This window comes from Halichoerus grypus, chromosome X, assembly GCF_964656455.1.
Source record: "Halichoerus grypus chromosome X, mHalGry1.hap1.1, whole genome shotgun sequence".
In the NCBI taxonomy this organism is placed as follows: domain Eukaryota; kingdom Metazoa; phylum Chordata; class Mammalia; order Carnivora; family Phocidae; genus Halichoerus; species Halichoerus grypus.
In genome coordinates, this window is record NC_135727.1 from 90,426,153 (window position 1) to 90,449,261 (window position 23,109).

General features: G+C 52.6%; 1 protein-coding gene across 2 annotated transcripts; it reads left to right on the forward strand.

The window, feature by feature from the left end:
* Window positions 1-390: 390 nt before the first annotated feature.
* GRIPAP1 (GRIP1 associated protein 1) lies at window positions 391-23,010 on the forward strand. 2 transcript variants are annotated; one of them, XM_036095743.2, is made up of 27 exons: window positions 391-447; window positions 2,549-2,615; window positions 2,752-2,813; window positions 3,797-3,823; window positions 4,652-4,759; window positions 8,324-8,474; window positions 9,324-9,508; window positions 9,704-9,751; window positions 10,437-10,468; window positions 10,583-10,630; window positions 10,761-10,860; window positions 12,361-12,438; window positions 12,646-12,738; window positions 13,780-13,914; window positions 14,709-14,804; window positions 15,067-15,279; window positions 15,411-15,524; window positions 16,309-16,386; window positions 16,490-16,585; window positions 16,705-16,761; window positions 16,851-16,950; window positions 18,667-18,797; window positions 20,383-20,505; window positions 20,615-20,708; window positions 21,455-21,609; window positions 22,234-22,361; window positions 22,445-23,010. In XM_036095743.2, exons 1-26 carry the CDS (start codon window positions 406-408, stop codon window positions 22,351-22,353), a joined length of 2,553 nt encoding a protein of 850 aa, XP_035951636.1. In that variant the 5' UTR covers window positions 391-405; the 3' UTR covers window positions 22,354-22,361; window positions 22,445-23,010. The 2 variants fall into 2 exon arrangements, with proteins under 2 accessions (XP_035951636.1, XP_035951637.1); XM_036095744.2 differs by lacking the exon at window positions 22,234-22,361.
* Window positions 23,011-23,109: the final 99 nt, after the last annotated feature.

Sequence of the window (23,109 nt, forward strand, 5' to 3'; positions counted from 1 at the left end):
GGGCGGGAACTAGACAAGCGCAAAGCTTCCGCTTTCATTTCTAGGGTTGTAAGTCAACCATTCTGATTAAAGGAGTACGGCGGAAGGGTGATTTTCTGTCGGCAAACACTTCCCTAGAGACAAGTCCACCTATGACATAGGGATGCCACAGTGTCGCATCATAATGGGTGGTCTGTGAGAGCTCAAAGGCCAGATCAGATGACCTAGTTTGCGGTAAAACATTAAATTGCAATTCACCTGACCTGTCAGTTTTACTCTCTTCTCTCCGTTTCCAAAATACTGAACTTCCGGGGTAGACTCCTCCACCTCCATTCCTGGCCAGTGGTTTGATCCGACCCTAATACTGACAGGAGGGACGAGCTGCGTCTGCGCAGAAGGCTGTTGGGGGGGGTGGGGGGGAGGAACATGGCGCAAGCTCTGTCTGAGGAGGAGTTTCAGCGGATGCAGGTGCCCCTCGCTGGGAAAAGACCACCGCGTTAGGCGACGGGGGGCGGGGTAGAGAGAGGTCGTGCCACCGGCTCTGAGAAGGGGTTGGTTGGGGTGGACCTTGAGTCTAAGGGATTGGTCTGGAGAAGGGAAACTGAGGCTCTATGGGATGAGACTCTTGGATTCTGAGATACTGTTGGGATCAGAGGGGTTGGAGTCTGTTAGCTTTGTGGGCGGAGGAGAGAGTCCTAGAGTGGGCGATACCTTACTCAGACCTGGAGGGGACGAGACCTTTGGGCCCGTGCGGAGGACACCATGGGTCGGTGATGATAGCATTGGGTTTTGAGAGAAGGAGATCCTGAGAGGGCGAAACCATTTTGTCTGGAGAGGAAGGAAGCAGGCGTTAGGCCATTTGCGTCATGGTGGGGGGAGCCCTTGAGAGGGCAGTACCATTACCCGGTGGAAGGTGGAAATGTTTGCGGGAGATACCACTGTGCCAGGGAATTGGGGAAAGACCCCACATGTTGTCATTGTTCCTGGGAGGTGGAGATCCTGTGTGAGTGCTGGTAGTGTATCCTAAGAGGGAGCGGTACCTTTGGATCTAGATTAGGGGTGATCCATTAGGCGTGGGGTGAAGAGGACCCCGAATGGATAATACCATGAATTCCTGTTGGAGAGAGGACCAGAAGAGGTTAAAGAGTGATACCTTGGACCACACGGAGGGGAAATCACTGGACTTTGGGGAGGTACCCCAACTGGGTACCCAGACCACTCGATTCTTTTGGGGATGCCTCTGAGTTGGGATGAAAGGCCAGAGTAGGCCCTTGTTGAGAGAGTTCCTTACTGGGGAAGACCATTGGATTTTGTGTTTGGGGAGACTCTGAAAGGGGGGAAGCCCTGAGTAGGATCCTGTGGGAGAAGAGGAGGAACTCCGAGTGAGGATAGGTGATCCATTGATCCTTGAATGAGAGAAACCAGTTGTAACTGTGCGAGGGATGCTTAGGGTGAAAGGGTGAGATCACTGGACTGTGAAAGGGGAAATTACAACCTGTAACTTGTGAGGGGAGATTCTAAGTGAGTAAGAGTAATCCAGTTGGCCCATCCAAGGTTTTGCAGAGGAGAGACCCTGAAGGATGTAGGGCCATCCCATTGGATCATGACTGGGGAATTCCTGAGGGACGTGGGGGACCCTTGAGTGAGGAAGATTGATTTCACGGGGCCATGAGTGAGGGAAAAACCATTTGGCTCTGATGGATAGGGCTTCTAGAGGTGCCAAGGGTGTACAAATTGGATCAAGACAGGGGGAGACAGATCATTGGATCTGGTAGACTAATAGGGGCAGGAAAGATTCTGTAGGGGCCAAGCCTTTTGACCTTAAGTAGACCACCAGGGGGTGAAGGCTGGTGCCATGGGAGGAGGGAAAGATCCTTATGGGGTAAGGGACAGTAGGTCTGGGAAGAACTGGCCTCAGTGCCCTACAGGGCTGTTAGGAAGGGGTATGCTGTTTGGAGTGGCCCATACTTCACTTTCTCTTAATTCTTGAAAGGGGTTAATTCTCTCGAGCTTTGGAGGTGAGGATCCCAGGCAGTCCCCAACTTAGTGTAAGTTGGACAGGAAAATACCAGGCCCTCTTCCCTTGAAAAGAGGGAGGAATACAGGCCCCTGCCCCCTATACTCAGGGTCCTCCAAGTCTGGCCAAGAGGATAGACAAGACTCTACTATGACAGAAAGATAGAACAGTGTTTAGTGTCTGATGAGGTGAGCCAGGATGAGGAGGGAGAACTTTATCCTGTGGGTGTGGGGAGCCATGGAACATGCATGAGCAAGAACTTGACTGCATCAGTGCTCTGTCTATGGCCTGAGTGCAGAGGGATGGAAGAGGGGGAGGGATGGAAGGGGAGGGATGGAAGAGTGAGGCTGACTGTGATTATAAGTAGAGCTGGAGAAGGTGGGACAGGGGCTGAGGGGCTGGAGGCTCGTTTAGGACCTAGCGTGCATAGGTCTTAAGGAGTGGCTACAGGGAGGGTAGCAGGGTGTGTGGGGCTCAAGGGATTGGTTCCCTCATGGTGAAAATAAGGGCACATTCCTAACCAAGTCATTTCCCTTCTCTGCTTCCCCCAAGGCTCAGCTCCTGGAACTCCGGACAAATAATTACCAGCTTTCAGATGAATTACGCAAGAATGGCGTTGGTGAGCCAAGAGGGTCTCATTAGATGGGGGTGGCTTTGGGGGACACAGGCCAAGGGAAAAAACCTCAGAGGCCTGGCAGGAAGACCTTTCAGCTTCCTGCCACTGAGGCTGAGACAACCTGCTTTCCCCACACCAGAGCTCACCAGTCTTCGACAGAAGGTCGCCTACCTGGATAAGGAGTTCAGCAAAGCTCAGAAGGTACCTTCCTCCACCCACTCACCCACCCATGCTTCCCTGTAACCATCTGACTCATTCATCTATCCAGGGAGCACCTACAGAGAACCAGGCCTAATGTTACATGCTGTCATCAGTCATTCAAAAAACTCTCATGGAAGTCTCTTTAGTTTGCTAATTTTATCTAATCCTGCTTAGTTATTGATTAATTTTAATTTACTCTTAATGCATTTTCAATTTCAATTACTCAGTCTCATTCACTAACTTCTAACTAAATAGTCGCATCCATAGGTGAATCTGCCTTGAATCTGCCTTCTGTCCTCCACTCAAACTCCTGCCTGTGCTCCCACTTCCCATCCCTGTCCTGGTCCTGTTGGTAACATGAGACTAGACCTACCTCTCAGATCATCTGAAGATGAAATAGTGTATAACCTCTTATGGCCCCTCAAGGCATTCAAGGCCCTCTTTTGTCTCCTTCTTCACTGCTCTGTCCCTACGCATAGCTCAATGTTATGCACTCCATAAATATTTGTTAGATGAAAGCATACAGAATGCAGAAAACCTGGCAGTCAGGAAGGTGGGTTTCTCTTCGGTAGGGTGCTGACTGCAGAATGTGGCAATGCCCTCAGCTGCTCAGCAAGGGAGCAGCAGTTTTCACGGTGCGTGGGAGGGATCCACATAGACGTGTTTGGACTGATGTAGCAATGCAGTCACAGTTTCTGAGCCTGGAAACCCAGCCCATGAAGGGTTAAATACTAAGACTCATGAACACTCTCAAGAGCTAAGAGGAAAGCATGTAAGCAGGATGCCCTTCACTCACTCACTTATTCACTCCATCATTTCCGTGGACTACAAATTTCATGCAAGTTCTGTGGTTGAAGATGCTCCCATCCCCCAACCCGTCATCATTGTCCCCCCTTGACACTTGCCACAATGTCTCCATACCCTAGTGAGGGAGTCCATCTCCATTCACCTTATCTCTCTTCCCACCCCCCCCTCACCTTTAGGCACTGAGCAAGAGCAAGAAAGCTCAGGTAAGGGGACCCATGGTGGGTGAATGTGTCTGGGAGACCAAGGGTCGATATTTCTGTATGCTGGGATCTCCTGGTACTGGCCTTTCTTTCTCTGTGTGTGCACTTGCATCTGTGACTACCTCACTGTCATGTGTTTGTAAGTCTGTCTTTATTTTCCCGTGTTTGTCTCACTCCGGGCCTCTCCATCGTTCCTTTTCCCTTTCCGGCTGGGCTTCTCTCTGAATCTCTCTCTGCCTGTCTTCCTGTTCCTCTCTGACTGTTGCTTCTCTCCCCAACCTTCCCTTTTTCTCTCCCTCACCTGTTCCTATCTGCCATCATTTATCTTTTCTTCTTTCCCTTTCTTTCTCTCTCTGACTCCTTGTTTCTTTCTCTCCCACCCTTTCCTTTGTTGCTTCCTGACTCATTTCTTTCCCTGACCCCCTCTCTCTTCCCTCTGTTCTGTTCTCCCTCCCATTGATCTCTCTTTTCCTATCTCTCTTTCTTCCTGCTTTTTCTTTTTTCTCTCTCCCTCTCCATCCCTTTCTCCTTCCCTATCTATCTCCCTTTCCCCATCTCTCTGTACCTCCTCTCTCACCTATTTCTATCTACCACTCTCTTTCCTCCCACTCTCTCCCCTCATGTCCCTCTCTCCCCCCATTTCCATCTTCCCTTCTCTCTACCCTTCCATGTCTGTCTCTCTCCTTCCCTGTATCTCCTGATTCACCCATCTCATTCTCTGTGCCCTACGATCCCCTCCCCCCCGTCATTTTCTCCATCTCTGTTTCTTTGCCCTATCTCTCTGTCCTTTTCTACCCTTGTTCGAGACCTGGCCCATGTCTGCCACTGCAGGAAGTCGAGGGGCTGCTGAGTGAAAATGAGATGCTGCAGGCAAAGCTGCACAGCCAGGAGGAGGACTTTCGTTTGCAGAACAGCACGCTTATGGCCGAGTTCAGCAAGGTACTGGTGCCTGGGACAGCCGAGCGGGATCGGAGGGGTAGGGGCCCCCTGGGCTGAAGCTGGAGGGCTGCTGAAGGTGGTTGGACAGAGGCTGGCCCTGGATAACTGTCCATGGTGCTGAAACAGATCCTGGATTTGTGCTGGGGGGCAATGATTCGACAAATGGGGCCGCTTGCTGTGCTGGGATTAGAAGGCTGCAAGCCCTGAGGACAGCTGGTTCCAGACCAAAGCACTCCTTTTCTTTAAGCTTCAAGTCCCTTTCTATATATTTGGTAGCTGATGCTAGGGAGCTCCTGGTTATTGGAGGGTCTTAGGTAAAGTTCTTATGCTTAGCATGAAATAGAAAAATGTTCTAGCTGCTTCCCTTTTCTCTTCCTTCCCCTTCATCTGACCTGACCCTGGAGTTCTAGTTCTTCTAGATAATTCATCCCAGATTGGATAATTCTGTCTTCTCACTGATTTTAGTGTCCTGGCTGTTCCTAAACCTACTAGGGAGTTAGAGATACTATCTTTTCTTTCCTTATCTATCTTCTCTGTCCATGGTCAAGAAGTCTCTAAGGGGGATGCCTGGGTGGCTCAGTTGGTTAAGCATCTGCCTTCAGCTCAGGTCATGATCCCAGGGTCCTGGGATTGAGTCCCACATGTGGCTCCTAGCTCAGCAGGGAGCCTGCTTCTCCCTCTGACTGCCGCTCCCCCCTGCTTGTGCTCTCTTTCTCTCTCTCTGACAAATAAATACATAATCTTAAAAAAAAAAAAAAGAAGTCTCTAAGGTTTTAGTGTGTTTTAAGGAAAAAATTCTCATGGCAACAAAAACGGTATTTCCAGGACTCCATGTGAGAACTTGAGACCTTAAAAAACAAAATACGAAAACAACCTTTAAACAGGTACAATGTCAGGAGAGGTGATTTGACAACTAATAGTTAAGAGCTATAAGGCCTAGATTAAACTCTTGGCTCTACTTTTTACTAAGTGTAACCTTGAGCAAGTCACTTGACCTGCCTGCTTCTTGGTTCCCAGATGTTTAAATTGGGAATGATAATGACGGTACCTGCCTTGCTGGGATTTTTGTGAGGATTGAATGGGTTAATGTCTGTAAACGCCTTGTACATAGTATTGGTTATGTAGGTGTTAGCTACTTTTAAAAAATTTTTTTATTTATTTGAGAGAGAGAGAGATTGAGAGAACGAGTGGGAGGAGGGGCAGAGGGAGAAGCAGGCTCCCCACGGAGCAAGGAGCCCAATGCAAGACTTGATCCCAGGACCCCAGGATCATGACCTGAGCCAAAGGCAGACACTTAACCGACTGAGCCACCCAGGTGCCCTAGGTGTTGGCTACTAATGGAATCCTTTTATTATTACTGATTCATTTTCCCGCTAAAATGTTTTTTGACTATTTAAAAGTCTTAGATCCATCCTGTGGCCCTGCTCTGCCTCAGCCCTTACTACCTCTTATCTGCTCTATTCCCATAGCCTTCTTGCTGGTGTCTCCACGTCTAGTTTCTCCTACCAGCCCATGCCCTAGAGTTTGTCCTGACCTGCAGGCCTTCTCACATCACTCCTCTAAGCAACAGCTCCGAGTGGGTCCTTGACCCTGACTGTGCAGAGCCCCTGGTGCTCACATAACAGCTGACCTCACTGCCTCACTTCTCACTGCTTCCTGCCTCCAGCCTCAATGGTATCGTGGTTCTTTTAGGATGAGGCAGGGGCAAGCATTCCTCCATCTGTCCAACTTGTGTTTCTCAGCACCTGCCCTGGGCCAGGCACTGGACCAGGTATAGAACCTCCTTCCCACTCCCCCTCTTCCTCCTGGGAACTGGTAATGCTCACGGAGAGACCTGGGTTCAAGGCCTGCCTCCACCACTTACTTGCCAAGATATTTCAGCTCCATTTTTCCTTCGACAAATAGTAATTGAACACCCCCGGCATGCTCTGCATTCTGGAGATAGTTGCAAGCAGCACAACCTGGCCCCCACTCTTGGGTAGCCTACATTCTGGTTGTGGGATGGGGAGAAAGATAATGTATTAAAAAATGATAATGGGACACCTGGCTGGCTCAGTTGGAAGAGCGTGTGATTCTTGATCTCAGGGTTGTGAGTTCGAGCCCCACATTGGGTATACAGATTACTTAAAAATGAAATCTGAAATAAAATAAAAATTAAAAATAGTAATAGTACAGATAACTGACAGTTATGTAGTGCTTACCGCGTGCCAGGTCCTGTTCGGTGTGCTTTACGTTATCCACTCATTTATTCTTAAAACAGGCCAACAAGATATTATTAAGATCCTTACCAAGCAGATGAGGAAAACCGAGCCCCAGAGAGATGAAGTCATTTGTCTCAAGGTCACATGGCTAATAAACAGCAGAGTAGAAGTTCACATCCAAGTAGGCTAGTTTCAGAATCTGTGCTTGTGACCCTACATTACAAAACAAAGTGTAATTGTCAATCACGGTTTAGAATCCAAACATTTGCAGAGCTTTATCTGTAAGACAAAGGGGAATGGATGTTGTCTGGATGATTTTTTATGGTTTTCTTTATTTTCTACATTTTAAAATTTAGCATGTATTGCTTTTAAATAAAAAATCCTGTTAAAATATATATTAAATTAAAAAAAAGAAATTAAGAACATAGTAGGGCAATTTAAGAGTTTGGAGTTTTGAAGGAGCCAGTCGTGTGAAGAACTGGATGAAAGGAATAGTGTTCTGGGTAGAAAATAACCCAGGCAAGAGAATAAAAATTCTCTGTGAGCCTCGGTATTCTCATCTGAAAATGGGGACAAAGGACCTTTTTTTGAAGAAAAAGATTTTATTTATTTATTTGACAGAGAGAGAAAGCACAAGCAGGGAGAGCGGCAGGCAGAGGGGGAGGGAGAAGCAGGCTCCCCGCTGAGCAGAGAGTCCGATTTCAGGCTTGATCCCAGGACCCTTAGATCATGACCTGAGCCAAAGGCAGACGCTTAACCAACTGAGCCACCCAGGTGCCCCGGGGACAAAGGATCTTGTCAGGACCCACTGTGAGAACTCTTACAGCCAGGAGTTGAGCAAGGGGCTGGCCTAGTTTTATTTGCATTGTACATTTCTCCAAGGCTGAGGGCTGACGATGAGGGGCTGTGGGTAGTGCTGGCTTTGGAAATGCCCCGAAAGCTTTCTGTGGTGCCTAGGCTCCCAGACACAGACCTTGCCCTCACAGAAGAGTGAGGTCTGGCAGTGGGGCTAATTTGTGATGCTGACATCCTGGACCAACAACTTCCAGTAGGAGCCTGCCTGAGGTCTTTGATTACGACTGTGAGGTTGCGATTGGGCAAGCAGAAAATTGCCCTCAGTGGCCTCCGTCCTCTGTGACTCGGCCTCTTAACAGATGGGTGAATTCGAAGTCATTTGACATTTGTGCCTCAGTGTCCTTATCTGTGAAGTCGGGATAATGAGTGACGACGGCACCCTACATAATGCGGGAGCATTATGGGAATTACATCAACTGTAAAGTGCATCAGCCAAGTGCTGTGTATATTGCAGCCAACATTGTTCTGATTCTCTGCTTGTCTGCTCTCTCACTCCTCCCCTGTTCAGCTCTGCAGCCAGATGGAGCAGCTGGAGCGGGAGAACCAGCAATTGAAGGATGGGGCTGCCAGGGCAGGCCCTGCCCAAGCTGGGAGTCTTGTGGATGGCGAGCTGCTGAGACTGCAGGCGGAGAACACGGCCTTGCAGAAAAATGTGGCAGGTGCAAGCAGGCCCTCCTTGGGGATGTGGGGATCTTGGGGATTGAGTAGGGTGTTTTCCCCCCTGGGGGAAGGGGAAAGGCTTCAGAATGAGGCTCAGCCCTGCCATGAACCAGTGTATAACTTTGGACAAGCCATTTCACCTCTGAGTCAAAGCTTCCTCATCTACAAGGTGCTCGTGGGGATGTCCACCACGTGGAAGATTGCAGTAGAGTTGAGATAAGAGGTGGTATCTTTCTGAGTTGAGTTCAGTGCCTGGTACCTAGCAAATGTTACCGATTAGCAGATTGAACATCGGAAAGGAGCTCTTTGCTAAATGGAGAGAGTGAATGAAGGAGCTTTCGGAAGACTCTGAGTCCAGATTGTCAGTGGGGTCTGGGAGGAAGGCTCAAAGAAGGCTTGGTAGAGTGTGGGAAGGTCCCAACATGGGGATGTTTGGAGAGCAGCTGGGGCTTGTGGTGTGGTGGGTGCTAGTTTGGTGATCAGGAGGGAGGCTTTGTAGATTTGGTTGAGGATTAGGAGGTTAGAGGATTCAGCTGTAAGGGGGGGGTTAGAGGATGGTGGGCAGCACCTTGGAGGGCTATGGGCGGGGCCTGGGGATAGAAGGTGGAGCTTGGGGAAACTAGCTTGGGCTGGTTTGATTGTAGACAGGATTTCAGTGGATGGGAGAGCTTAAAAGATTTGTGAGGAGTGTGGATGTGGCTGAGCCTTTGTTTTGTAGGCTTTTGGTCACTTGGGACAGGGTCTCTTCTACCTGAGGGATCCAAGGCCAACTCTTCCATCTACTTGAGGCATGGCAGGGGTCTTCAGAGACCACCTCATCCATCACATATTTTTGTTCTACCCACCAGCCCTGCAGGAGCGCTATGGGAAAGAGGCCAGGAGATCCCAAGCTGCCAATGAGGGCCAAGGGGACCCCCCGGGGGGGCCAGCCCCCACTGTCCCGGCCCCCATGCCACTGGCGGAAGTAGAGTTGAAATGGGAAATGGAGAAGGAAGAAAAGAGATTGCTCTGGGAGCAACTGCAAGGCTTGGAGGTGAATCTGGGTCTGTTGGGGTTGTGGTGTCAGGAGGCAGGCAGATGCCCTAGCTCTGCCTATAGTCCCACGGAGATGTCTGTGACATCACCAACTCGTGGGCTGACAGACTGGGGAGGCAGGAGGGCAGGGGAAGGCACAGGCCTTACCTGCCCCTTTGCTGATATTAACCCCCTCCCTCATCCTTCCCTGCAGAGCTCAAAGCAGGCTGAAACCTCCAGGCTGCAGGAGGAGCTTGCTAAGGTAGGGCTGCTGAGCTTTCCCGGGACTTTGCCCCACTCCACTTCCCACCTGCTGTGCTTCTCCTGCAGGGGAGACGGACCAGAGTACCCCGCTCAAAGCCTGAGTTTCGTCATCTGTGAAATGGACAGACTCACATTTACGGCCCATAGTTGCTTTCAATATGGTATAGGCTAATGTGGTTCCTCTGTCTTGTGGATGGCAAGCCCCATCCCTCCCTTCTGTGTCCTCCCAGCTCTCCTTGTTCATCCAGCCAGCCAGCCAGCCAAGCATTTATAGACTGCTGGCTCTTCTCTTAGGTCCTGGCAACCCAGTGATGAGGCAGACAGTCATGATCCTGCTTTCCAGGCCTCCTGCCCTAGCCATTCTATGATGTGGCTGTCAGTCCACATGTTGGGGATGTAAATACCAGCCTTTGGAGCCTATGGCAGCTGGGTGGATGGAGATCATGTTGTTGCTACTGACCACCTTGGCAACCAAATTACTTAACCCTCCTGAGACTCAGTTTCCCCATTTATAAAACCAGTAGTCCTCGCCTCTCAGGACTGTTTCGAGGATTCCACGAGATAACATAAGTAACTTCCAGCTTCCAAAAAGGACTCAGTGAGAAGTGTCTATAAATACTAAATTTATTTTTGCCTTTACTAATATGTTATTACTTGTCTGCACCCCTGTCCCCCACCACCAGCTCTCTGAGAAACTGAAAAAGAAACAAGAAAGGTAAATTTCTTTTCTTCCCGAGGCGGGGGGAGGGGTTTGGAGGGACCAGCGGCGGGGGCGGGGGGGAACCGACTTGTGGAACTGACCCATTTATGTCTATCTTTCTGTGCCCAGTTTCTGCCGTCTGCAGACAGAAAAGGAGACGCTGTTCAACGACAGCCGGTAACTAGCAGGGGTGGGCGTATGGGCAGACAATGGGGACAGTGCCCAGCAGAATTGCCTGAAGACCACAGGGGCAGAGCTGGGGGATAGGGTCTCAGGCCATGGTCAGCACTCCCCCCATCACCCCCAGGAATAAGATTGAGGAGTTACAACAGAGGAAAGAAGCGGATCTCAAAGCCCAGTTGGCTCGTACTCAGAAGCTGCAACAGGAACTCGAGGCTGCCAATCAGGTGAGTGGCTGGATTCTGGGATTGCTGGGGTAGAGGCCAGGGCTGGGAGTCCAGGGAACCCTGAGGTCTGCGGAGACTAGTTGGGGAAGCCAATAGTTCCTGTGTTGGAAATATAGGGACTGGATGGGTCCCGGACCCCCCAGGAGCTATGAAAATGGGAACTAGGGAGCCCCGAGAGCCTTAGGAGTTGGCCTATGGGTCTGCATGAATCAAAGATCTCAGGGGGGCTGAAGACTTGGGGGCTGTGTGCCAAAGTTCAGATGAATCTGAAACTGTGGGGGATTGGAGACAGGAATCTGGAGAAATCTATGGTCACTGGGGACTGGGACGAGGAGCTGGAATGAGCCTGAACTCCCTGGAGGTTGGGGGACTTTGAGACCTGTGGGAGCTGGATAGGTACAAGACTTTCAAGGGTGGACAGGTGGGCCTGGAGGCTGACTCTGTTTGAGGCCCTCAGGGTATGGGGGCTGGTTTGGAGGGCTGAAACAACTAATAAGTTGGATCACTTGGGCTGAATGGTCCTGAGACCTCTGGAGGCTGTGAATAAGAAAAAAAAAATTGGTGAGTCTAAGACATCCAGAGACTGAAGCAAAAGTCTAGATGGGTCTCAGGCTCCCGAGGGTTAGGGGCTAGGGGACTTTTAAGCTTCTAGGCTTCCCCCTAGAGCAGGTGAATCTGAGATCCCTTGGATTAAGGGATATAGTGGTTTGTGGGTCTAAGGTCCCTAAGAGCTGGGGACAGAAGTCTGGGTAAGGCTGGGTCTTCAGTTACCTGGGTCTGAAGATCCCCAGAGACTGGGGACAGAAGTAGCAGGTGGGTGGGTGGGGGGGCGGTGTGGTCAATCAGACCTCACCAGGAGCTGGAAACTAGGAGACTGTATGAGTTTGAGACTGCTAGGTTTTGGGGCTATGAGTTTGGGCAGACCCTGAGACTCTTGGGAGCTAGAGACACAGGGATGGAGTGTGTCTGAAACCCGTGGGTGTTGGGGTCAGGAGTCTGGGTGAAGCTGTAGTCCCTGGGGGCTAAGTGTGTCTGAGAATCCTGGGGCCTCCAAGCTAGAATCTGGGTGAGTGTGAGCCCTCTTATGGATGGGGGTGGGTGAGTTTGAAATCCCCAAAAGCCTAGGTGTTTTTCTAAGATTCTTAGACCCGGGATATAGGATCCGAGGCCAAAATCAAGAGTTGGATGCTTAACCCACTGAGCCACCCAGGCGCCCCTCTCGGCTTCCCTTTCCGATGGCTTCCACTCTTCTCTCTGGCCACCCACCCCTGCTTCTCTTGCATTTTCTAGTTTCTCTCCAGTAAAGTACAAGAAGTGTACTAATCTTAAATTCTAATGACTTAGAATTTGGGTGAGCCTGAGTCTGATGGCTGGGTAGTCTGGGACCCTCAAGTGCTGGGGACATGCTGTCAGGTGGTCAGAGAGGGGGGTCTGTACGGTTATGTGTACCTCAGGGGAGGCTGAGGTCTGGAATGGGCTCCCCTGACCTGATCCCTACAGAGCTTGGCGGAACTGAGAGATCAGCGGCAGGGGGAGCGCCTGGAGCATGCAGCAGCTCTGCGAGCCCTACAGGATCAGGTACGTGGTACTGGGCAGCTTCTGGGAGGTGGAGGGTGACATGGTGGGGGGGCAGCCTCGGCAGGTATTACACAGGCAGGGAAGGCCCCAGGAGTCCTGTTTCCCCCTGGTTGTGGTGCGAGTGCACATGTGTTTTCTTTCTTGGCTGTGGGTGGGTCCTGTCCCCTGTTCTGGACCCACTCTCACCTGGTGTGGGGGTGGGGCCAGGTGTCCATCCAGAGTGCAGATGCACAGGAACAAGTGGAAGGACTTTTGGCTGAGAACAATGCCTTGAGGACCAGCCTGGCTGCCCTGGAGCAGGTACAAGATACCAGGGAGCCCTCACTGATCCCTCTCCGGTTTCCCGTCTCCTCCTGCTTTTGATCCACATTAGGGCACAGCCTTCTGGACCTCATGCCGTTCTCCTGCCTCTGTTTCTATTTGATCCTCTGCTTTCTTTCTTTCTTTTTTTCTTTCTTTCTTTCTAGAGAGAGCAGCAGTGGGGGAGCAGGGTGGAGGGCAGAGGGAAAGAGAGACAGAGACGGAGAATCTTAAGCAGGGTCCACACCCAGCCCCGGAGCCTGACTCAGGGCTCGAACTCACGACCCAGAGATCGAGCCTGACTCAGGGCTCGAACTCATGACCCTGAGATCGAGCTTGACTCAGGGCTCAATCTCACGACCCTGAGATCATGACCTGAGCCAAAATCAAGAGTCAAATGCTTAACCCACTGAGCCACCCAGGCGCCCCTCTCAGCTTCCCTTTCCGATGGCTTCCACTCCTCTTCTCTCCGGCCACCCACCCCTGCTTCTCTTGCATTTTCTAGTTTCTCTCCAGTAAAGTACAAGAAGTGTACCAATCTTAAGTGTACATTCAGTGAATCCTATCTGTCTGGCAGTCTGTCTGTCTGTCTCCATGTGGCTACCACCCAGATCAAGATGTAGAGCGTTTTCAGCACCCCCAGAAAGCCCCTTTTACCCCTTCCCAATCAATACTTCCCCAGAAATAACCACTCCTCTGACCTCTAGCGACACTAATTAGTTTTACTTGTTCTTTAACTTCACGTAGAGGAATCAGACACCCATTTTCGTGCCTGGCTTCTTTCCGGTGAGGCTCATCCATATGTAGCATTGGTCTGTTCTTTCTTCTCTGTTTACTATTCCACTGTATGACTCGACTACTTTATCCATTCCCCCGTTGATCTCTTTTTCTCATTCCTTTTCCCTTTGAAATTCTTTCTCTTTCCTCCTGGCTCTCTTCCCGCCTCCCTCCTTGTCTCCCAGAACCGGGAGGCTCAAACCCTGTGGCTAGCCCCTGGGGGGCCCTTTTCACTCCGCTTCCCATCACCCCCATTCATCCCAGATCCAAACAGCAAAGACCCAAGAACTCAATACGCTCCGTGACGAGAATGCCGGGCTGACAGCTGATTTGCAGCAGCGGCAGACTGAGTATGAGGACCTCATGGGACAGAAAGATGACCTCAACTCCCAACTGCAGGTGACATCTCTGGCTCTGACCTGGCTTCTCCCAGTTCCCTCGTGCGGGCTCAGGGGAGCCCTCCTCGAGGTGCGGTGGAGTGGGGGGAGACTGTGGGATCGGGAGGATCTGGGTTCCAGTCTGGTCTCCTAACTTACTAGCACCTCGTGTCCTAGACCATGTTGCTCTCCTTCGCTGACACTGAGCCTCTTAAGTTAGACAGGATAGCCATTCTGAGTCCATGGTAGCGACCGGAATCATAGTGGCTGAAATAAGATAGAAGGCTAGTTCTCTCTCATGGAACAGTCCAGGTGGGCTGTCTAGGGATGGCTGCGCCACGACCAGTGACCCAGGTTCCTTCTACATTGCCACTTTCAATGCAAGACTTCTATCTTGGTAGCCGAGATGCTTCCCAGGCCCCCCCTTCATCATGTTTGTTTTCCATCTGGAAAGAGGGAAGGAAGAGGGATGGGCCCAGCATGCCCCTTTCCTTTATGAGTATAACCTACCTCATGCTCACCCCTTCTGCATATGGAAATTAGTCACGTGGCCACACCTCACTGCGAGGGAGGCAAGGAAAAGTCAACTTGACAGCCGTGTGTCCAAGTACGAAATCTATTGCTAGGGACAGAGGGGGGAATGCACGGAACACTGGGGAGCCGCTAGCAACGTCTGCCATGTTTCTCATCTAGGAACGGAGAGAACAATACCAACTTTACTGGGGTTAAGGGAGACCTATCCACCAGAGGTGTCCTGGGCGACGATCGCCTCCTGAAGGCTCTTTCTCAAACTCCTCTCCTTTGTCCCCTCATTAGGAGTCATTACGTGCCAATAGTCGGCTCCTGGAACAACTTCAAGAAATCGGGCAGGAGAAAGAGCAATTGACCCAGGAACTACAGGAGGCTCGGAAGGTGGGCAGCTCTGCAAGGTGGATAGCGTGGGTGGGGAGGGATCGGCCCCGGTCCGTGGGGAGGGCGCAGATGATATAGGCCGACACACGGGACCAGCAGAGGGTAGAAAGTGACCAGTGCCATGAGGCTAGGTGAGTGACTTAGCTAGTTCTGTGGGAATGGGGAGGAGGCAGAATTGGGCTCATTCCCTGAGCCTGGGGAGAGGTGGGAGGCCCTGTCTAACGCTGAGGGAGGAGGCTGACTGGCATCCTCCTGCCCCCAGAGTGCCGAAAAGCGGAAGGCCATGCTGGATGAGCTGGCCATGGAGACGCTGCAAGAGAAGTCCCAGCACAAGGAAGAGCTGGGAGCCGTCCGACTCAGGCACGAGAAGGAGGTGCTGGGGGTGCGGGCGCGCTATGAGCGTGAGCTCCGAGAGCTGCACGAAGATAAGAAGCGGCAGGAGGAGGAGCTCCGTGGGCAGATCCGCGAGGAGAAGGTGGCTGGGTGGATGGCGATGTCCTTCTCTCAAAGTAGGGGGAGCACAGCATCGCTGATGGGTTCGGGGATGGTGCGGGGTCGGGGCCCGCTCGTCCGCCTGCCTCGCCCTGACGGTCTCCCCTCTCCCAGGCCCGGACACGAGAGCTGGAGAATCTCCAGCAGACGGTGGAGGAACTTCAAGCTCAGGTACATTCTATGGATGGAGCCAAGGGCTGGTTTGAGCGGCGCTTGAAGGAGGCTGAGGTGAGTTGGTGCCTGATGAGGCACGGACGGCTGGTGGGGGGACACCCATGCCACGCCGGGGGACCGGGAGTGGTCAGGCCCTGGAACTTTCTGCAACACTCTGGACTAGGGTAGCCCCACCGCCCCGCCAGCTCCACGGCAGCCCTCCAGAGGGGATCGGGGCCGGCCATCAGTGAGGCAGAATGCCACATGAGCAGATTTGAAAAGGCATCCCTTCCTTCCGGAACCGCTTCCGTCAGGAAATCATTATAATATCCTGATTTTATTCGGACGAGGACTTTCACTGCCATTGTGGGGGAAAACTCATCATAATACCTAAGAGGAAGTGTCACGCGGTAGTGAAGAGCGCAGGTGCCGGAGGCGGCCGTTTGTGTGGGTTCGAGTCCTGGCTGGGCCGCTTGCTCACTGTGGGCACCTCACCTGGCCTGCGGCCTGTGTTCTTCACCAGTAAAAACAAAAGGAATGATCATAGTACCTGCCATGTGGGTGGTATGGGAAGATTATGTAAACCGAGTCAGTGCACGTAAAATCCCTATGACGTTCTCGGCATGCAGTGAGTGCCGTGTTATGTTTTGTGAAATCAAATCAGATGCACGCGTCGCTCCGTGGCGCAGACAGCGCAGCCCTAGATGTGCTGCCTCCGTGTCCTGCCTAAGGGCACACGGTGTCCCCTGCAGGAGCGGCCCTTGCTGCCATGACTGCCCTCACGGGCCGTGGCGTCCTGTGTGTGTGTGCGGGGGGCGCGGGGGGTTGTGCATGGCCGGACCCGACGCTTGTCCCGTAGGAATCTCTGCAGCAGCAGCAGCAAGAGCAAGAGGAAACCCTCCAGCAGTGCCGGGAGCAGCATGCCGGCGAGCTGAAGGTGCCCGCCGCCCGCCGCCATTCCTCTCTCCCGGGAGGGCCGGGCCCTGGCGGGAGGACGGAGGTTCCCCAGGCAGAGGCCTGAGCTGCCCCCTGGTTTGCAGAGCAAGGAGGAGGAGCTACAGGGCGTGCGGGACCAGCTCCAGCAGGCCCAGGAGGAGCGGGACTGCCACCTGAAGACCATCAGCAACCTGAAACAGGTCCCTTGTCCCCCACCCCGACCCCCGCACCGGCCCGGACACATCCCGGGCCCCAGCGCAGAGTCCTGGGGCGGGGAGGGAAGGCCCCGCCCGCCAGCCATGCTTTCTCTGCCGCACAGGAGGTGAAGGACACGGTGGACGGGCAGCGGATCCTGGAGAAGAAGGGTAGTGCTGCGGTATGACGCGGGGATGGCCAAGCACAGCCCCCCTCTGCCCGTGGGACCCCTGGGCCTCAGCCCGCCTCTTTCCCCCCTGTCCCCCACAGCTCAAGGACCTCAAGCGGCAGCTGCACCTGGAGCGGAAAAGGGCCGATAAGCTGCAGGAGCGGCTGCAGGACATCCTTACCAACAGCAAGAGCCGCTCTGGTGAGGGAGCGGGAGGGCAGGGGGTGCCGGGGTGCAGGGGTGCAGGGGTGGCTGGGCTGGGGCCCGAGGGCCAGAGCTGCTTTTTGCACCTTTATCCACCGGCTCTCCTGCGCTTTCTGTCTGTCTTCGACTTGGTCGGTCGGTCGGTCGGTCGGTCTCCTCTGTTTTTCTTGCTCTCTGCGTTACCTCTTTCTGTGTCTCCTCTTGGTCTCTCTGTGACGCCTTGTGCTATTCTCTGTCTCTGTCTTTCTCTCTCCCTGCTTTCTTTCTCTCTCCTTTTCTCCTGCTGCTTTTTTCTTCTCTGTCTCTTTAACTCTCTTTCTTCTCTGTCTCTGGATCCCCACAACCCTCTCATGCACATCCCCACACCTCACCTGGTGTCTAAATCTCCTGTATCCATTCTCTCATTCTGTAAATGTGGACTGAGCCCCCATGCTCACATCCAGGGTCCTTGATAGGAAACCCCCCAAAACTGTCCTCCAGGGGCCCCAGGTTGAGCTAGGGAGACAGACTTACATTCAGACAGCCGCACTGCAGCATTCTCCCTATGCAGCTAAAATCCATGTTCTTTCTGCCACTTCGGGCAGAAGATGCAACAAAAAACCTTGAGTTTCTTTGGACCTTTTTTTTTTTTAGAAGGAAATGGCCTATAAATATGTTTAAATAAATAGATATGATGCAGCGGTGAGGGCACTGTGCATCTCCCATATCACAGGCTCAGAGAATACTTGCTCCCTTGTCCCCCTGCGGCCATCGGCTCTTGCTGGAGATCCTTGGGGTGGGATGTCAGCCCCCCCGATACCCAGAAGCAGCTGCAGGAGCAGAGGCCCAAGCTCAGTGGGCCTGCTTTAAGTGACATGGCAAAAATGGATCTATCTCTCACCCAATCTATGTCTCCCCGAGGCATTCTGTCTATCCTGAAGTAACCTCTCTTTATTTTTTTAAAGATTTTATTTATTTATTTGAGAGAGAGAGAGAACATAAGCAGTGGGGAGGGGTAGAGGGAGAAGCAGACTCCCTGCTGAGCAGGGAGCCCGATGTGGGGCTCGATCCCAGGATCCTGGGATCATGACCTGAGCCGAAGGCAGACGCTTAACGACTGAGCCGCCCAGGTGCCCGTAACCTCTCTTTATCAGAGGGGTTTGGTGTCTGTTTTGCTACAGATTAAGGTACGAATCAACAAGCAGATTCCAATGGTGGTGCCATACATTGTCCTTGTCCGTTAGATGAAATGAGGATTTAGGGTCACGGTTACATGTCTCTCTCCATCTTTTTTCCCTCTTCTCGTCTCTGCTGACTCGTGTCCTTATGCCCGGTCTCTGTTGGCCTACCCCGTCTGCTGTGGCTCGCTGCCCATCGGGTTTTCTCTCTGCATGTAGGCGTCACCCCGTGCTCTCCCCAGCTGTCAGTCCTCTTTCTGCGTACCCCAAGTCCAAGCGCAGACGTCCCTTAATGCCCGTAGGTGTCCACACTGCCCACTCTCTCCCAGCCTCTTCACCTTTGTTTCTCTTCTGGCGTGTGTGTTTGCCCGGAGAAGCAGCTCCTTTTTCTGTTTCTGCCTGTCCCTGTCATGCTGTCTGCCTCCACCTTCCCCACGCCAAGTGTCACTTCGCCTCTTTCCATCTCTGTCCAGTCTATTTCTGCCTCTTCCTGCCAGTCGCTGCCCTGGGACCCTGGGGGATTGGGGCTCAGGTTTCTCTTCCCTCTCTGCCCAAGGCCTCGAGGAGCTGGTTCTCTCAGAGATGAACTCACCAAGCCGGACCCAGACTGGGGACAGCAGTAGCGTCTCCTCTTTCAGCTACCGGGAGATCTTGCGGGAGAAGGAAAGCTCGACTGTTCCAGCCAGGGTAAGGGGCAAGGAGGAGCCGACAGTCCAGCTTCTCCTGCCCCAGTTCTGGGGCCCACCTTTTGCCCTCCCCTGCAGCCATCTACCTCTCTGGGCCCAGCACACACATTTTCTTACCAACTTTTCTTTAAGCTCGCCAACTGGGACTCAGATTGCCAAATGGGGGATGGGCAAATTATTCTCCCTGACCCTCTGTTCCCTCATCTGTGAGCTAATTCCACCTTTCCCGGTGTCATAAAATATGTAACTCATAGCAGGTGTACCACCCAGGTAGGAGGTCCTTTTTTCCAACTTGTAATTATCACTCGTTACTGTCGTCTGTTGTGTCAGCTTCCTGGCCGGCCACTTTTATTTGGAAATCAATTGTGATTATTCCATAAGTAGTATGTGTGCCGTGTAGAAAAATTTAAAAAACACACACAAGTGAAGATTTTTTTTTTTTAAATCCAAAGAAACCACATCTTCACCATCCAGAGATCACCACTATAAACCCTGGGTTCACACCTTTCTAGATCTTGCTCTTTAAAAAAAAAAAAAAAAAAAAAAGATTTTATTTATTTATTTTAGAGAAAGAGAGAGATCAAACAAGTTGGGGGGAGGGGCAGAGGAAGAGGGAGAGAGAGAATCTCAAGGAGACTCCATGCTAAGTTCCAAGCCCGACGCGGGGCTCCATCTCACGACCCTGAGATCATGACCTGAGCTGAAACCAAGAATTGGATGCTTAACCAACCGTGCCACTCAGGTGCCCCTCTCTTTCTTAAACCTAAATGAGATTGTAAGTAACCTGTTTTTGTTCAGCTGATCTTTTTTTTTTTTTTTAAGATTTTATTTATTTGACAGAGAGACAGTGAGAGAGGGAACACAAGCAGGGGGAGTGGGAGAGGGAGAAGCAGGCTTCCCGCCGAGCAGGGAGCCCGATGTGGGGCTCGATCCCAGGACCCCGGGACCATGACCTGAGCCGAAGGCAGACGCTTAACGACTGAACCACCCAGGCGCCCCTGTTCAGCTGATCTTTATCCTCCCGATTTCATAAATTTTCATCTTCTCTAGTACTCTGATCTTAATCAGATTTCCCTGGTTGGCCCCAAAATGTCCTCGAAAACCAGCATTCAGTTTCAGAGCACATGTCGCATCTGGTTGCTTTATGCCCTTTAAGTCTCTTGAGTCTAGTGTGGTCCTTTTTTTTTTTTTTTTTTTTTTTTATTTCCATGACACCAACCCATAGAAGAAACCAGCCAGTTGACCTGAAGAAAACGTCCCACCTTTTGGGTTCTCCTGCTGGCTTCTTAGTGGTATCATTTAGCTTGTTGCTCTGTCCTCTAGTTTTCCTGTCGACTGGAAACGAGATCTCATTTGCTAGAGGCTCTCCCTTCACCCTCTCAATGAGGAAATGATGTGGCGGTTCCTGTGTCCCTCTTTAGGCAAAGGGAGACCCAGAGTCCCCGTGGGTGCTGAGACTTGGTCTCCAGCCCCTGTCACAGAGCCCACCCCCACCCAGCCCTGGCTCCCTTTCAGCCCCTGATCCTAACTGGGGGCGGGCGACAGCACTGACCCTGGGCTGGCCTCTCCCCTCTTCTTCCCCGCAGTCCTTATCCAGCAGCCCTCAGGCCCAGCCCCCTCGGCCAGCAGAGCTGTCAGATGAGGAAGTGGCTGAGCTCTTTCAGCGCCTGGCAGAGACGCAGCAAGAGAAATGGATGCTGGAGGAGAAGGTGCTGTCTGCCTGCTTGTCCTCACTTGGCACACCCTTGGAGGGGAGGCTGGAGCGTGGAGGGGGGATGTGTGGCTGGGCCCCTTGTTACATGTGAACATGCCCTGCAGGTGAAGCACCTGGAGGTGAGCAGCGCCTCCATGGCGGAGGACCTTTGCCGGAAGAGCGCCATCATCGAGACCTACGTCATGGATAGCCGGATCGGTCAGTGCCTCCTCCCCAGCCTCACCCCCCCCATCCGGCCGCTGACCTGCCTCCTCCCCCCCCACTGTCTCCTCTCCTCTTGCGACTCAGCAAAGGTACTGACAAGACCACAGCTGCTGGAGGGGAGAGCAGGCCCGGCCCGTCCATCCCGTGTGTCTGTCTCTTACCTTGGCTCTTCCCTTCTGTCTGGGTCTCTGTCCTCACTCCACTCTCCTTTCTCTGGTGTGGCTCTCTGTCCCCTCTCTCTTCCCATCTCTTCTTTCTGCTGCACCCCATCATCTCGTCTCACTGCTCCTACTGCTTGTCTGTATCATGTCTCCTCCGGAAGTTCTTGTCCTCTGCACGTGTACCCCTTTGGGGGGTCCTTATCTCTTCCTCTCCCACTTTCTCTCCTCTTTTTCCTCCGCCCCCCATCTTTGTTTCTTTTGCTCCTTTCTTTCATGCTTTCTCCTACCCCTGTTTTTCCTTTATGAGTCAGAATAACACGGACTGATGCATGCTGAGAGCTGGGTGCTCTGTGCTTTGCATGCGGTCGGAGACCTTTTTCCAGCCCCACGAGTTGGCTATTATCCCCATTTCTAGTAAGTGACGGCTGGGTTTCACATGGCAGAGCCTTGGCCCCGACATCACATGGCTTCTCCCCCTGCTTTTTGCCCCCACTCTCTGCTTCCCTCTTCTCTGCCCCATCTCTGTCGTCTGTCCTCCGGCCCTGCCGAAGGGCTGGTCCTCAGCCTGGGCCCTTGCAGATGTGTCTGTGGCAGCCGGCCACACGGACCGCAGTGGACTGGGCAGCGTCCTGAGAGACCTCGTGAAGCCAGGTGACGAGAATCTTCGGGAGATGAACAAGAAGCTCCAGAACATGCTGGAGGAGCAACTCACCAAGAATATGCACTTGCACAAGGCGAGTGTGGCCTACCAGCCTACCCATCTGTCCGTCTCGCCACCTGCTTCCCATGCCACACAGCCCCCGGGTCATCTGCCAGCACCCAGAACCCCCCACCCATTCACTGACCACGCCTCCAGCCCCACCTCCCCATCCTCCAGTCAACTCACCTGCTCTCCCTTGTACATTTCACTCTTCGCTCTGTCCTTGCACCCACCCGCTCATCTGTTCATGCACATTTCACCCAGCTCGCCCATCAACCTGCCCTACTTGCCCATCTAATCATCTGCCCCGTGTCTTTCCACCCATTTCCTGACATACCTCTCTCTCTCTCACACCACCTCATCAGTTACCCACCTGCCCAGTGACCTGCCTGCCTAGCTGTTGTCCTCTATCCGTCCTCTGAACCGTTCCTTTGCTCACCTGTTTACCTACCATGGATCACCCCATATATCTGCTTGCCCATCCTGACCCCCCAGATATTTCCCCCATTTCTGGGGGAGTCAGAAAGGTTACAGACCCAGCCCTGCCTCTGAGAAGTGAGCTCACCATTTAGTAGAAAAGCTGGTGGCAAGGGGAGGGTTGTATCCTCTGGCCGCACCACATGCAGTGGGTGATCTGCTCCCATATCCGTATCCTTAGGTCCCCCTCCCCTGGGAGGCTCCCGCCCCCCCCATCTTTTCCAAGCCCAACCCACTGCTGGGGTTCTGTGAGCCTCTCCAAATACCTTCCTGTGCCAGGCTAGACATAGCTGGGCATTGATTAATGAGGTGAGAAGGATGACACCCTGGGTTTGGTGAGGGAGCGTCCCCTGCTCTTTTCCCTGGCCCCTGATGGCTCGTTTGTTTCTTAGGACATCGAAGTTCTCTCCCAGGAAATTGTGCGGCTCAGCAAGGAGTGCGTGGGGTCCCCTGACCCAGACCTAGAACCGGGAGAAGCCAGCTAAAGACCTGAAGGCTGCACCTACTCCCTCCCCTCCCCACCCCCCCCTCCAGGACACCATCCCCTTGGGCTGTGGTGGGAAAATGGGGCCAAAATCAAATAGGTTGGGAGACTGGACATTAAAGGGGTTACAGGCCTGTTGGCTGGTGTTAGTGACCCTGTTTGAGGGCAGAAGCCCTCGGGGAGTGGGGATCCTGAGGGGAGGGGCAGGGATTTCTCGTCTTTCTCTGCCCTGGCTCCCAGAGGCCTTTGCCTTCATCTCTGCATGAGCTCTCCCTCCCCAGAGACCAACTCTTTTTTATTTTATTTTATATTTTAATTTATGTCTGGAAGCCTGGCTACTCTGCATTTGGGATTGGGGATGTTTGGGTGGGGCGTGGTCCATGTTCAGTGTTCTAGCAATTGTGTGTGTGTGTGTGTGTGTGTGTGTGTAAAGGCTGCAGCCAAAATACCATCTGGCCAGATGGGCCCACCCACTGACTGTCTACTCTCATTCTTTCCAACCCGGAGGGGTGTGATGGGGATGGGGAGGTCACACCATTGGAACGGGGAGGGAGGTCTGTGGCTGCAATTTCA